Source organism: Salvelinus namaycush, chromosome 29 (genome assembly GCF_016432855.1).
Source record: "Salvelinus namaycush isolate Seneca chromosome 29, SaNama_1.0, whole genome shotgun sequence".
Taxonomy (NCBI): Eukaryota; Metazoa; Chordata; class Actinopteri; order Salmoniformes; family Salmonidae; genus Salvelinus; species Salvelinus namaycush.
The window spans coordinates 32153130-32168269 of NC_052335.1; the positions used below are offsets into that span (position 1 = coordinate 32153130).

The 15140-nt window shown below is 44.6% G+C and overlaps 1 protein-coding gene across 3 annotated transcripts in view; it reads right to left on the reverse strand.

The window, feature by feature from the left end:
- LOC120024298 (serine/threonine-protein kinase MRCK beta-like) overlaps window positions 1-15140 on the reverse strand; it is a 121771-nt gene that overhangs the window by 52916 nt on the left and 53715 nt on the right. For all 3 annotated transcript variants that reach the window (XM_038968505.1, XM_038968506.1, XM_038968507.1), the window contains 3 exons: window positions 11559-11654; window positions 11320-11468; window positions 4293-4386 (listed from right to left, as the gene is read on the reverse strand). In XM_038968505.1, the coding sequence (XP_038824433.1) occupies window positions 4293-4386; window positions 11320-11468; window positions 11559-11654 (339 nt within the window). The remainder of the gene's footprint in view (window positions 1-4292; window positions 4387-11319; window positions 11469-11558; window positions 11655-15140) is intronic.

Genomic DNA, 15140 nt, shown 5'->3' on the forward strand with positions numbered 1-15140 from the left:
CCTGAACCTCCATACATCTGACAATTCACCTCAGGTCAATTTCTGTCTCAGACAAAAATTATTTTTCTTTCACACAAACAGCTGAGTAGTACAAAGGGGCTCTGTGGTAGAATCTCTGAGCGATGAAAAACGAATGAAAACTTAGCACGATAGGGCAGAAAAGGAGTTGAACCATAAAGTTATTTAATAAAACAGTGTGAACCCTCTATTAATTCACACTATAAAAACCATTAGGATCCATGAGAGCCCTTGAGAAAGTCCCAAATGGCACCCTATTCTCTTAACCAGGGCTGCCCAACCCTCTTCCTGGAGATCTACTCTCCTGTAGGTTTTCAGTCCAACCCTAATTTAACACACCTGATTCAGCTAGGTAAGATCTTGTTGAGCAGCTAATTAGTAGCATCAGGTGTGTTAAATTAGGGTTGGACTGAAAACCCAGTAGACAGTAGATCTACAGGAAAAGGGTTGGGCTGCCCTGCTCTAGATAGGGCTCTGGTCAAAAGTAGAGCACTACGTTACCCATAGGGCTCTGGACAAAAGTAGTGCACTATGGCAATGTAGTGTACTACTTTTGACCAGAACCTTATGGGTAACGTAGTGCACTGTAGCAAACGGGCTGTAAATCCCAAATGTCACCCTTTCTTTACATTTTACACCCTCTGAATTCAAAGGGCATATCATGTCGTTGACTTTCTTTTTTTATTTTCCCTTTACAGTAGTGCAATAAGGACGGGGGTAAATTTGAGCTATGTTTTTAAGAGGGAGCTGGAGTAAAACAAATTAAGTCTACCACTTGGCTCCTTTGAGAGGATAAGTTGGTGTCGAAGGCCTGGACTGTCCTTAATCTTTGTGTAAGAAGTTTATATCACAGACTATAGACATATAGTCAATGCTGATTACAAATCTAAATGTTACTTCATGACTAAACCCTAATTGAGCATAGTTATTTTTGTCATTTAATCAGGGTCTGTGAAAAGGCCACAGTGAATCAAATCGTTTTATCATCGTAGAAAAGGCCACAGTGAATCAAATCATTTTATCATCGTAGAAAAGGCCACAGTGAATAAAATCGTTTTTATCATCGACAGCCCCCTACGAGACTGAACTCTGATTATATAGCCAGCATTGTTATTTTAATCCACTAAAACTGGATAATGATGATAACGATAGCTGTTGTGTAATCTGTTCTGTAGACATGTCCTCGTTATTGCTCATTGGTTTAAACCCGTTCCGAGTGTAGTAGGTTGAAATTGCCCTGGATGCTGATCTGGTTAAGTTTTTCATTTTCCCCACTAATAGTTAAGGTTAGGATTGGGGCAGGAGATTTGTTCCTAGTGGAAACTTCACCCCCAGAGCGCGGCCGTTGTATGAACGTTGGTTTTACTTCTGGTAGTCATTCTCTTTACCGTTGTTCAGTTCCTTGTTGTACGGACAGAATTAGAATATTCAAATCTCAAGTCCTTGTATTTCTATAGTTGTATGTATTTACTCTAAGTTACTCATCATTGACCTGAGTAAAGTGTGGGAGAGCCTCTTATTGGCCACTGACTGACTCTGCATCCCAAATGGCACCCTATTCCCTATATAGTGTACTACTTTGGACCAGAACCATATGGGTCCTGTCTAAAAGTGGTGTACTAGAGAATTGGGTGCCATGTCCCCTATTTTAGCGGTTGCGACAAACAGAGTGGGTCTCAAACAGAGTGGGTTTTCGTCCTACAAATGTGGCTCTAAATCTTTGAACGGTAGGAGCTATTATGACCCCATTTCTGAAAAGGTAAGACTCGTGAACACGCACATTTAAAAAAATGTTTTTGTTTCCCTCTGCAATGCTCACCATTTCAGATACATACCGATGCAACCACAAATTTGTAAAACTTTCACGAAGGCTACTCAAGTGATTTGACATCTTTTCTTATTAGCCTTTATGCATATAAAAACTTGGTGCAGTTTATGCTACAACTAGGTAAAAAAATACATTATTTATATTACAATATAAAGTGCCTTCAGAAAAGTATTCATACCCCTTGATTCTATATTTTGTTGTGTTACAGCCTGAATTCAAAATGGATTAAATATATTTTTCACCCATCTACACACAATATCCCACAATGACTAAGTGAAAACATGTTTAGACATTTTAGCACATTTATTGAAAATGAAATCTAGAAATATCTAATTTACATAAGTATTGACACCCCTGAATCAATACATGTTGGAATCTCCTTTGGCAGTGATTACAGCGGTGAGTCTTTCTGGTTAAGTCTCTAAGAGCTTTCCACACCTGGATTGTACAACATTTGCCCATTATTCTTTAAGCTCTGTCAAGTTGGTTGTTGATCATTGCTAGACAGCCATTTTCCAGTTTTGCGATAGATTATCAAGCCGATTTAAGTCAAAACTGTAACTAGGCCATTCAGGAACATCCAATGTCAGGTTATTGTCCTGCTGAAAGGTGAATTTTCTGTTTATTTTTATCAACAAAAAAAACCCCTCCCTATTCCTTGCCGATGACAAGCATACACATAACATGATGCAGCCACTACCATGCATGAAAATATGTAGAGTGTCCGTCAGTGATGTTGTTTTTGTCCCCAAACATAACGCTTTCTTTTCAGGACATAAAGTTCATTTCTATGTAATATATTTGCAGTTTTAACTTATTGCAAACAGAATGCATTTTTTAATTAACATTTTTACTCTGTACAGGCTTCCTTCTTTTCACTCTGTCATTTAGGTTAGTATTGTGGAGTAACTACGATGTTGATCCATCCTCAGTTTTCTCCTATCACAGCCATTCAACTCTGTAACTGTTTTAAAGTCACCATTGGCCTCATGGTGAAATTCCTGAGCAGTTTTCTTCCTCTACGGCAACTGAGTTAGGAAGGACGCCTGTATCTTTGTAGTGACTGGCTGTATTGATACACCATCCAAAGTGTAATTAATAACTTCACCATGCTCAAAGGGATATTCAATGTCTGCCTCTTTTGTTTTTGACCCATCTACCAATAGGCGCCCTTGTTTGCGAGGCATTGGAAAACCTCCTTGGTCTGTGGTTGAATCTGTGTTGGAAATTCATTACTCGATTGAGGGACCTTACAGATACTGTAACTGTATGTGTGTGTAGTCATTCACAAATCATGTTAAACACCATTATTGCACACAGAGTGAGTCCATGAGTCATTGCAACTTTGTATGTGATTTGTTAGGCAAATCTTTACTCCTGAACTTATTTAGGCCTGCCATAACAAAAAGGGGCTAAATACTTATTTAAATTGTTTATTAAATTGTAAAAATAAAAACAAAATCAACATTACTGACATTATGGTGTGTAGGCCAGTGACAAAAAAAATAGCAATTTAATAAATTTTTTAATTCACGCTGTAAGATCAAAAAGTGGAAAAAGTCAATGGGTGTGAATACATTCTGAAGACACTGTAGGTAAAACCACTATTGGCGAAACAGTGATCAGATATAGGCTTGTAACATGTTGATAGATTCTTCTAAATATTATTGTAATAGTAGGCCTATCTACACAGTAACCTCATATTCCAGTTACTGACCACCATCCATTGAATTAATAACAAGAAGTATTGATTATTTGGCCTCAGGGAGAAGCAAAAATAGCCATGGGAAGGGGTGTTGCAGATCCATTTAAATACATTTGCAAAATGTATATAATTACTCCTATCTGTAGATAAATACATTAAATCATTGAAATAGACCAGGAATAATGACGACCAATAGCTTATTTATGTTATATATTTTTTTTAAAGTGCTGTGGGTTGTGTTTTATCACGACTAGTGCATGTAGGACTACAGTTGAGGAGCCAATTGGGCAGCAGGCCTGGTACATATCAAACCCCTGATTGTTGAGTAGTGGCTGTCAGGGAACAGCAGGCAGCAGCTAGAAGGCCTTTCGCAATATTTCAAAATACTATTGCTGGAAAAACAGTTTGAAAAGCAAATGGCTTGTCTAATCTGTCTGTGTCAGTGTAGCCTGTAATTTTGGTCATTTGTGTGGTATTAAAAAATAATACACATTTTAAAAAGGACATTTTTCTCAGAACCACAAATAAGATGATAGAAACATGCAACACTATTATACAGGTGGGTTTTTTCCACAAAATAATATTTGTGGCGTGTCTGGGGTGGGGCGTGTGTGGAGCGTGTGTGGGGTCTGGGGTGGGTCTGGGGTCTGGGGTGGGTGTGGTGCGTGGGGGGGTCTGGGGTGGGGTGGGTGTGGTGCGTGGGGGGTCTGATGTCTGGAGTGTGGGGTCTGTGTTGCTCACCGTGCCGTCCTGCATCATTTTCAGGCAGGAGCCAAAGTCGGCCAGACGGATATGACCCTTCATGTCTAACAGCACGTTGTCTGGTTTGATATCTCTGGAGGGAGAGAGACAAAGAGCGAGCGAGACAGAGAGAGAGAGAGAGCGAGCGAGACAGAGAGAGAGCGAGCGAGACACAGAGAGAGAGAGAGAGAGAGCGAGCGAGACACAGAGAGAGAGAGAGAGAGAGCGAGCGAGACACAGAGAGAGAGAGAGAGAGAGCGAGCGAGACACAGAGAGAGAGAGAGAGAGCGAGCGAGACACAGAGAGAGAGAGAGAGAGCGAGCGAGACACAGAGAGAGAGAGAGAGCGAGCGAGACACAGAGAGAGAGAGAGAGAGAGCGAGCGAGACACAGAGAGAGAGAGAGAGCGAGCGAGACAGAGAGAGAGAGAGAGAGAGCGAGCGAGCGAGACACAGAGAGAGAGAGAGAGCGAGCGAGACACAGAGAGAGAGAGAGAGAGAGCGAATGACAGCGAGCGACAGAGAGAGAGCGAGCGAGCGACAGAGAGAGAGCGAGCGAGCGACAGAGAGAGAGCGAGCGAGCGACAGAGAGAGAGCGAGCGAGCGACAGAGAGAGCGAGCGAGAGCGAGCGAGCGACAGAGAGAGAGCGAGCGAGCGACAGAGAGAGAGCGAGCGAGAGCGAGCGAGCGACAGAGAGAGCGAGCGAGCGACAGAGAGAGCGAGCGACAGAGAGAGCGAGCGAGAGAGAGCGAGCGACAGAGAGAGCGAGCGAGAGAGCCAGCGAGCGAGAGAGAGCGAGCGAGAGAGCCAGCGAGCGAGAGCGAGCGAGCGAGAGAGAGCGAGCGACAGAGAGAGCGAGCGACAGAGCCAGCGAGCGAGAGAGCCAGCGAGCGAGAGAGCCAGCGAGCGAGAGAGCCAGCGAGCGAGAGAGCCAGCGAGCGAGAGAGCCAGCGAGCGAGAGAGCCAGCGAGCGAGAGAGCCAGCGAGCGAGAGAGCCAGCGAGCGAGAGAGCCAGCGAGCGAGAGAGCCAGCGAGCGAGAGAGCCAGCGAGCGAGAGAGCCAGCGAGCGAGAGAGCCAGCGAGCGAGAGAGCCAGCGAGCGAGAGACAGAGCGAGCGAGAGAGAGAGAGAGCGAGCGACAGAGAGAGCGAGCGACAGAGAGAGCGAGCGACAGAGAGAGCGAGCGACAGAGAGAGCGAGCGACAGAGAGAGCGAGCGACAGAGAGAGCGAGCGACAGAGAGAGCGAGCGACAGAGAGAGCGAGAGCGAGCGACAGAGAGAGCGAGCGACAGAGAGAGCGAGAGCGAGCGACAGAGAGAGCGAGCGACAGAGAGAGCGAGAGCGAGCGACAGAGAGCGAGAGAGAGAGCGAGAGCGAGCGACAGAGAGAGCGAGAGCGAGCGACAGAGAGAGCGAGAGCGAGCGACAGAGAGAGCGAGCGAGCGACAGAGAGAGCGAGACAGAGGCAGACAGACATGCAGACAGAAAGACAGACAGAGACAGAAACGGGTTAGGATAAGGTAAGTGCATAAAACCAACCTCTCCACCAATATAAAGCCCCGTTTATCACTATGTGACATTGTATCAGATTCACTCTAAGACAATGTACAGTTCAATAACACATAGCCCTCCTTAACATTTCTCTCCCGGGTGGTTCTCTGAGCTGAACAGCTTGTCATTGTTCATTCACCCTCCCTCTCCTTTCCCTCTCTCCCGATCCCCCTCTCCTCACGCTCCCTGGCTTGACACAGGCCACACACACTGTGCCCTCTGTTGTACTAACCCTGGCACCACGCTGGGCACAGCGGGCACGGAGTAAACACCTAAACACAAACACGCCCAGCCCAACGCAAAGTAACGGGCCACACACACACACACACACACACGCGCGCAATAGTGTCATTTACAATATCACAACCACACACAGAACATTTCATTCATACGTCTCTCTCATACAGGAGACCCACACACACACATACAAACACACACACACACACACACACAACCCTTTGTTTATACATTACTCTTTACACACTCAGTCACTCGCACAAACCGAAGCATACACAAACTCCCAACCACTAGAGTAAGATGTGTTTGTCAATCAGTGCACTAAACCAATCTTCCAAGGCTCCCCTAATTTCAGACTAGACTTCTCATCCATCCTTACTCCTTTCTTACCTTCATTGCTTCCTTCCTTTCCTTGATTAATTCACTGATCAGCTATTTCTGAGACGGCAATAGGACGGAAACCATCCAAACATATACAGATCAGTGTTGACTTCAAGGAAGGAAGGAAGGAAAGATAGAAAGCTGTATTCAAAATATTGGAACAGGGCCGCAAGGCTGTTTTGATATATAGACTTGTCTCTGTGTGTTTTGTTAGGCACTGGGCTCGAGTACAACCAGACTATAAACACTGTCAGTGTGTGTGTTTGTCTCAGAGAGAAAGTAGGCTTCCCGACTCTTTCGTTCTGTTGCTCCGTCTCTCTTGTTCACACTCCATCTCTCTCATCAATTCCCTTCTATCCCACACTCCATCTCTCTCTCAGTTGATTCATCTCGTCTCTCCACTATTTCGCTACAGTGCATCCCAGAAGGCCCTGTTCCAGTGCATCCCAGAAGGCCCCGTTCCATTTCGTCTCCTAGCCCCTTCCCTAGCCCCCTGTCCAGTGGAATCTGAAAGGATGTCATAAGATAGGGCGTTTACTCCCTGCTGTACAATGTGAAGAAAAACAGGACAATTCAAGAAGGTGCTACGAAATGAAAGTCAAAACGTAATGAATCATTAGATTGTTCTCTACAATATTGACAATGTTGATGAAATTAAAACGTATATTTGCTGTGACCGTCGCTGGCTTAGACTTTTAGCCACATTGTTGCCAATTACACCTGATCCATCCCATTCAGATGGGGTAGGCACTGAGGGAAAGGGACTGTAGGTCAAAATGGTATCAGACTCTTCCGTCCTCTGGCTGCGGTCCAATTCTCTCCCTGTTCCATTCCTTCTCAAGGATTCCAAAGCATTAGATTGCTGTAAGCATGGGGGCTTAGAGGGAGTGTTCACCACATTCATCAAATAAGTCCTTCCTTTCCCTATTAAATACATGAGGGGGAGTAAACAAGTGAACACTTCAGAGAAGGGTACTATGGAATGGGAGAGCAGCCCTGGTCTGTGGCTAGAGCAGGAAGGAAACAGACAGGATTGTTGGCCAGGACTCCGTTTCCCAGGGGGCATTGCTGCCAGGAAGAGGCCCCTCCATATCCCACATCCACACAAGGCTGGCTGGTCAGTCATCTGGGTACAGGGTCAGTGACGTGGGGAGAGACTCCCTAACACACACACACACACACCAAACCTGCCAACCTTGAAGAATTTTTATGAGTATCACTTCAGCACGGTGACAGCACCCACACTACCCAAATCATATGCAAATGCAAATGTTTTAGACTAATAACAATGTTGGTAGAAGACTGGCTCAGTATTATCAGTAGGTTACAGACTTATGTATACTTGGTAATTTCCTGCTCCTCAGTCGCTAACTAGAAATACATTTACACTGAACAAAAAATATTAAACAACATGGAAAGTGTCGGTCCCATGTTTCATGAGCTGAAATAAATAAAAGCGTATTTCTCTCAAATGTTGTTGCACAAATGTGTTTACATCTCTGTTAGTAGCATTTTATCCATTGTCAAGCTAATCCATCCACCTAACAGGTGTGGCATATCAAAAGGCTGATTAAACAGCATGATCCTGACAGGTGCACCTTGTGCTGGGGACAACAAAAGGCCACTAAAATGTGCAGTTTGCTGAGGAGTATTTGTCTGTAATAAAGCCATTTTTGCAGGGGGGGAAATGTATTCTAATTGGCTGGTTGGACTGGCTCCCAAGTGGGTGGGCCTATGCTCTCCCAAGCCCACCATTGGATGTGCCCCTGCCCAGTCTTAGATTAGGGCCTAATTTATTTCAACTAACTGATTTCCTTACATGAACTTTAACTCTGCAAAATCTTTCAAATTGTTTAATGTTGCGTTTATATTTTAATTCAGTATAAATGTACAATCTGGGCTCTCCCTAGGATTTTCTGACAAGGTGGTGTTGATGTAGGCCTAAGGTTGGGGGGGGGGGGGGGGGGGGTCAGTCAACTTCCCCCTCAGGAAGTTGGAGCATTTAGAAAAACCTGTAACTGCCATTTCCTGAAACCTAGAGCCATAAATGATATCAAGCAATGTAGTGAAAACTGAAGTGCTGGGTTTGATCCTAAATCAAATGGAGGTGGGCTCAATGACTATTTTCTAGAACATGCAACTACTGTCAAAGGACAACAGGGCTCTAAAAGACAGACATTTCAGGTGACAGAGACAGAGAGAGGGAAAATGTAAATATGCAACAACTAGGATGGGTTGCTATCGCGACTAGGGTGGGTTGCTATCGCGACTAGGGTGGGTTGCTAACGCGACTAGGACGGGTTGCTAACGCGACTAGGACGGGTTGCTAACGCGACTAGGACGGGTTGCTAACGCGACTAGGACGGGTTGCTAACGCGACTAGGACGGGTTGCTAACGCGACTAGGACGGGTTGCTAACGCGACTAGGACGGGTTGCTAACGCGACTAGGACGGGTTGCTAACGCGACTAGGACGGGTTGCTAACGCGACTAGGATGGGTTGCTAACGCGACTAGGATGGGTTGCTAACGCGACTAGGATGGTGCCTATGACTTCTGGACAACGAAAGAAAGTTGAAAACCAGTAGAACAGGAGAGAAAGACCAACTTTTTGGGGGAGTTGCTAGTTTAGCTGTTTGCTGCTGCTCCTCCCTCTCCCACCGGTCCCTGCCAAACACACGCACCTCTCCCTCCACACACACACCCCCTCTCTTTACACACCCCTTCACACACTCAGAGCAAGATCTGCCTATTATAGATCAGTCAGACACACCAATCACGGTTAACCCAGAACTAGTCTTCCGTAATTGGTCAGCTGCTCGACTAAGTTCAGGGTCCGTAAAAGAAGAGATTAAGAGATGTTAGAACGAGGAGCTCTCTCGCCACTCCCTCCCCAAGTCTCCTCCCTCATTTGAAAGATGCGAACACCTGGGAAATCGTGATTGGTCCAAATAAACCCAAGCAGCGGAAACTATTGTTGCTCCTTAGCCATCAGTGCCCATAGCAAAAATACTTAAAAACTGGGTGGTTGAGGCCCTGCATGCTGATTGGCTGACAGCCATGGTATATCAGACCGTATACCACGCGTATTACAAAACATGTATTTTTAACAGCTCTAATTACATTGGTAACCAGTTTATAATAGCAATAAGGCACCTCAGGGGTTTGTGACCAATATACCACAGCTGTGAATATACCAAGAATGTGAAATGTCAGGATAATAGTAGAGAGAATGATATATTTCAGATTTGATTTCTTTCATCACATTCCCAGTGGGTCAGAAGTTTACATATACTGAATTAGTATTTGGTAGCATTGCCTTTAAATTGTTTAACTTGGGTGAACGTTTTGGGTGGCCTTCCACAAGCTTCCCATAATAAGTCGGGTTCTATAAATAGGATGAGGTCAGGGCTTTGTGATGGCCACTTCAATACCTTGACTTTGTTGTCCTTAAGCCATTTTACCACAACTTTGGAAGTATGCTTGGGGTCATTGTCCATTTGGAAGACCCATTTGCGACCAAGCTTTAACTTCCTGACTGATGTCTTGAGATGTTGCTTTAACATATCCACATAATTTTCCTACCTCATGAGGCCATCTATTTTGTGAAGTGCACCAGTCCCTCCTGCAGCAAAGCACCCCAACAACATGATGCTGCCACCCCGTGCTTCACGGTTGGGATGGTGTTCTTCAGCTTGCAATCCTCCCCCTTTTTCTTCCAAACATAACAATGGTCATTATGGCCAAACATTTCTATTTTTGTTTCATCGGACCAGAGGATATTTCTCCAAAAAGTACAATCTTTGTCCCCATGTGCAGTTGCAAACAATAGTGTGGCTATTTTATGGCGGTTTTGGAGCAGTAGCTTCTTCCTTGCTGAGCGGCCTTTCAGGTTATGTCGATATAGGACCTGTTTCCTCTAGCATCTTCACAAGGTCTTTTACTGTTGTACTGGGATTGATTTGCACTTTTTTCACCAAAGTACGTTAATCTCTAGGAGACAGAACGCGTCTCCTTCCTGAGCTGTTTGACGGCTGTGTGGTCCCATGGTGTTTATACTTGCGTACTATTGTTTATACAGATGAACGTGCTACCTTCAGGCGTTTGGAAATTGCTCCCAAGGATGAAACAACTTGTCAAGGTCTATAATTTTTTCTGAGGTCTTGGCTAATTTCTTAATTTTCCCATGATGTCAAACAATGAGGCACTGAGTTTGAAGGTAAGCCTTGAAATATATCCACAGGTACACCTCCAATTGACTCAAATGATGTCAATTAGCCTATCAGAAGCTTCTAAAGCCATGACATCATTTTCTGGAATTTTCCAAGCTGTTTAAAGGCACAGTCAACTTAGTGTATGTAAACTTCTGACCCACTGGAATTGTGATACAGTGAATTATAAGTGAAATAATTTGTCTGTTAACAATTCCTGGAATAATTACTTGTGTCATGCACAAAGTAGATGTCCTAAACGACTTGCCAAAACTATAGTTTGTTAACAAGAAATTTGTGGAGTGGTTGAAAAATTAGTTTTAATGACTCCAACCTAAGTGTATGTAAACTTCCGACTTCAACTGTATATGTTGAAGAGGGTGGGGCTTAAGCTGCATCCCTGTCTCACCCCCTGGCCCTGTGGAAAGAAATGTGTTCTTGCCAATTTTAACCTCACACTTATTGTGTACATGGATTATATAATGTTGTATGTTTTTCCCCCAATACAACTTTCCATCAATTTGTATTGATGCATGTACCCACATGCCAAATTGAATCGAAAGCTTTTCTGAAATCAACAAAGCATGAGAAGACTCTGCCTTTGTTTGTCAATTAGGTTGTGCAGGGTGAGTTCTCACTCACCCACCCTTACCTGTGCACGTAGTGTTGTTGGTGTATAGAGTGGATGGCCAGCACCATCTCTGCCACATAGAACTTGGACATGTCCTCTGGGAGACGGTCCTCGAACTTACTGAGCAGGGTCAAGAGGTCACCGCCCACATAGTAGTCCATCACCAGGTACTGCAGAGACAGGGTTATACTGTGGGTTATACTGTGTACACACACCCGCACACAGAGTATACACAAGTGTGTGTGCGTGTGAAGCTGTACCAGGAAGTTGTCGTCCTGGAAGGCATAGTGTAGGGTGGTGATCCACTGGCAGTCTCCGTTCACCAGAACATTCCTCTCCTCGCGGAAACACGCCGTCTGAGGGGCAAATAATGGTATCAACTATAACACACTCCCCCACACACACACAGGCTACAACCTTAACACACACTCTCAGTAAAAAACACTTTTAAAAAGGTAAATTTCATTCAGGTCAGATTGAACTTGGAATTCTTGATAAATCACCAAAACCACATCGTTGACCCTTCTCATCTCAGTCACTAAGTTTGCCGTACCCTTAATCTCACTCCAGTAGTCTGTCCCTGGCATACAAACCATCATTCATAGCCCCCCCCCCCTCCCCGCTCACAACCTCTCACTCACGCTCCCTATTAGATGACAAGACTGATGTCATGTGGGAAAACTGGACTAGCGGTATGTTGCTGTTTGCTACTCCCTACTGATTTCAGGAATCCTCCAACCAGTATTTCCGAAAAACCTGGAAACTTTAGGAAAGCTTCCGGAATGTTGGGAAAGCTTTTGTAAATGTTGCAACCCTACTTGGAATGTGTCTAAAAAGACTCAGCATTTATAATTCCCTACTCTGTCAATTTAGTCCATATTATCAAAATAGTTCACCAAATAATTTACGTTAAATGCCAACATTATAAAGCAAAAGTTGCAGCAAACGTTATTTTTATATTTTACGGGAAGGTACTACCTAAACTAAGAACTCAGTGACCTTGTGGTTTAAGTATGGAAGGTTGGGAGTTTGATCCCCGGGACAAGTCATACCAAAGACTGTAAAAACGGCACCCGATGAGTCTCTGCTTGGCACTCAGCGTTAAGGAGATAAGTTGGGGAGGGAAGGTCCAGGAGGTGTACTTGTACATCAAGCTGCCTCCCGCTACAGAAACAAGAGCCATTCCAGCTCGCACAAGCCAATGATCGTACAAGGTTACTTACAGTGCATTTTGGAGAGTATTCAGACCCCTTGACTTTTTCTACACTTCGTTACTTAACAGCCTTATTCTAAAATGTATTCAATTGTTGTTTTTCCCACATCAATCCACACACACACCCCATAATGACAAGGCAAAAACAGGTTACATTTTTCACAGATTCAAATATAACTGAAATATCACATTTATTCAGACCCTTTACTCAGTACTTCGTTGAAGCACCTTTGGCAGCAATTACAGCCTTGAGTCTTCTTGGGTATCACGCTACAAGCTTGGCACACCTGTATTTGGGGAGTTTCTCCTATTCTTCTCTGCAGATCCACTCAAGCTCCATCAGGTTGTAAGGGGAGCATCGCTGCACAGCTATTTTCAGGTCTCTCCAGAGATGTTCTATCAGGTTCAAGTCCGGGCTCTGGCTGGGCCATTCAAGGACATCGAGACTTGTCCCAAAGCCACTCCTGCAATGTCTTGGCTGTGTGCTTATGGTCGTTGTCATGTTGGAAGGTGAACCTTCGCCTTCCAACATGACAACGACCATAAGCACACAGCTTAGGTTCTCCCATCTCCACAGAGGAGCTCTGTCAGACTGACCATCGGGTTCTTGGTGAAGTCACTGACCAAGGCCCTTCTCCCCCGATTACGCCGTTTGGCCGGGTGGCCAGGTCATAATTTTAGAATTATGGAGGCCATTGTGTTCTTGGGGACCTTCAATGCTGCAGACATTTGTTGGTACCCTTCCCTAGATCTGTGCCTCGACACAATCCTGTCTCTGAGCTCTACGGACAATTCCTTCGACCTCATGGCTTGGTTTTTGCTCTGACATGCACCGTCAACTGTGGGACCTTATATAGGTGTTTGCCTTTCCAAATCATGTCCAATCAATTGAATTTACCACAGGTGGATTCTAAACAAGTTGTAGAAACAAAGATAATCAATGGAAACAGGATGCACCTGAGCTCAATTTCTAGTCTCATAGTAAAGGGTCTGAAAACATATGTAATATATGTTTTGTTTTTTTCCCGCTTTGCCATATTTTGTGTAGATTGACGAGGATGTATTATTTATTTATTTAATGCATTTTAGAATAAGGCTGTTACGTAACAAAATGTGGAAAAAGTGAAGGGGTCTGAATACTTTCCGAACGCACTGTACTTTACTACCTGAACTTGACCAATAAGAAAACAGATTTTAGTTTACCATTGCAAAACATTTTGCTACAGTCTGCCATACTGAACACGCCCCTGGTGTTATTACCTTCTCTGTTCCACAGCAAATAAAACAAAGGAAAAGTTATGTTAAATAGCTTTTTTTAAACATTTTTTTTATTCCCCTTTGTAAAGTAACTGAACAGGTTCAGATGCTTACTAAAATCTATCCCTAGATTTACAAAAACTCAACCTATTGGGAAATGGGCATACTCACACAACTGATTGTTGTGACAGTATATCTACGATCTAAATACCAATTTATTTACCTCTCCATCTAGCTATTCATCTATAAAGACTGAACATTCCTCCTCTGCTGCTGGTTGTAATGCCATGCTGCAGTGCTGTATGTAACAGTAGAGTCTAGTCCAGGGGTACTCAACTACTATCTGAGAGGTCCAGTGACACAAATTTCCCAGGTGGCAAAGGTCCGGATGGATTTCGTCCTTTACCGGCGCTGTGGTACAGCGTAGTAACAAACAGTCGTCTACGACTTAGGAAACATGTTGTTATATAAAATGTACATTCCTCCCGGGTGGCGCAGTGGTCTAGGGCACTGCATCGCAGTGCTAACTGCGCCACCAGAGTCTCTGGGTTCGCGCCCAGGCTCTGTCGCAGCCGGCCGCGACCGGGAGGTCCGTGGGGCGACGCACAATTGGCATAGCGTCGTCCGGGTTAGGGAGGGTTTGGCCGGTAGGGATATCCTTGTCTCATCGCGCTCCAGCGACTCCTGTGGCGGGCCGGGCGCAGTGCGCGCTAACCAAGGGGGCCAGGTACACGGTGTTTCCTCCGACACATTGGTGCGGCTGGCTTCCGGGTTGGAGGCGCGCTGTGTTAAGAAGCAGTGCGGCTTGGTTGGGTTGTGCTTCGGAGGACGCATGGCTTTCGACCTTCGTCTCTCCCGAGCCCGTACGGGAGTTGTAGCGATGAGACAAGATAGTAATTACTAGCGATTGGATACCACGAAAATTGGGGAGAAAATGGGATAAAATTTATTTAAAAAAAAAAAAAAAAAAAAAAAAAAATGTACATTCAAATATGTTAAATGAGACTAAGAATTTGAATTAATTACAAGTTCTTTTGAATGTAAACACGTGCAACATTGCATCAACATTACTGAAGAACAAAAGTGGTTGCATGATGGTCTGTGCAAGAAGTGCACTGTGAACCACTACACACGGGTCATGAATTATGTTTTTTATATAAAATAATGTTTTCTTGAGAACAAAGGAGAGATGAACAGAAAGAATACTCTGAATGCCCAGAACATCACTGTGGGCCGTGCAACAGCCATGTATCAGTCACTGTGGGCCGTGCAACAACCATGTATCAGTCACTGTGGGCCGTGCATCATCCATGTATCAGTCACTGTGGGCCGTGCATCATCCATGTATCAGTCACTGTGGGCCGTGCATCAT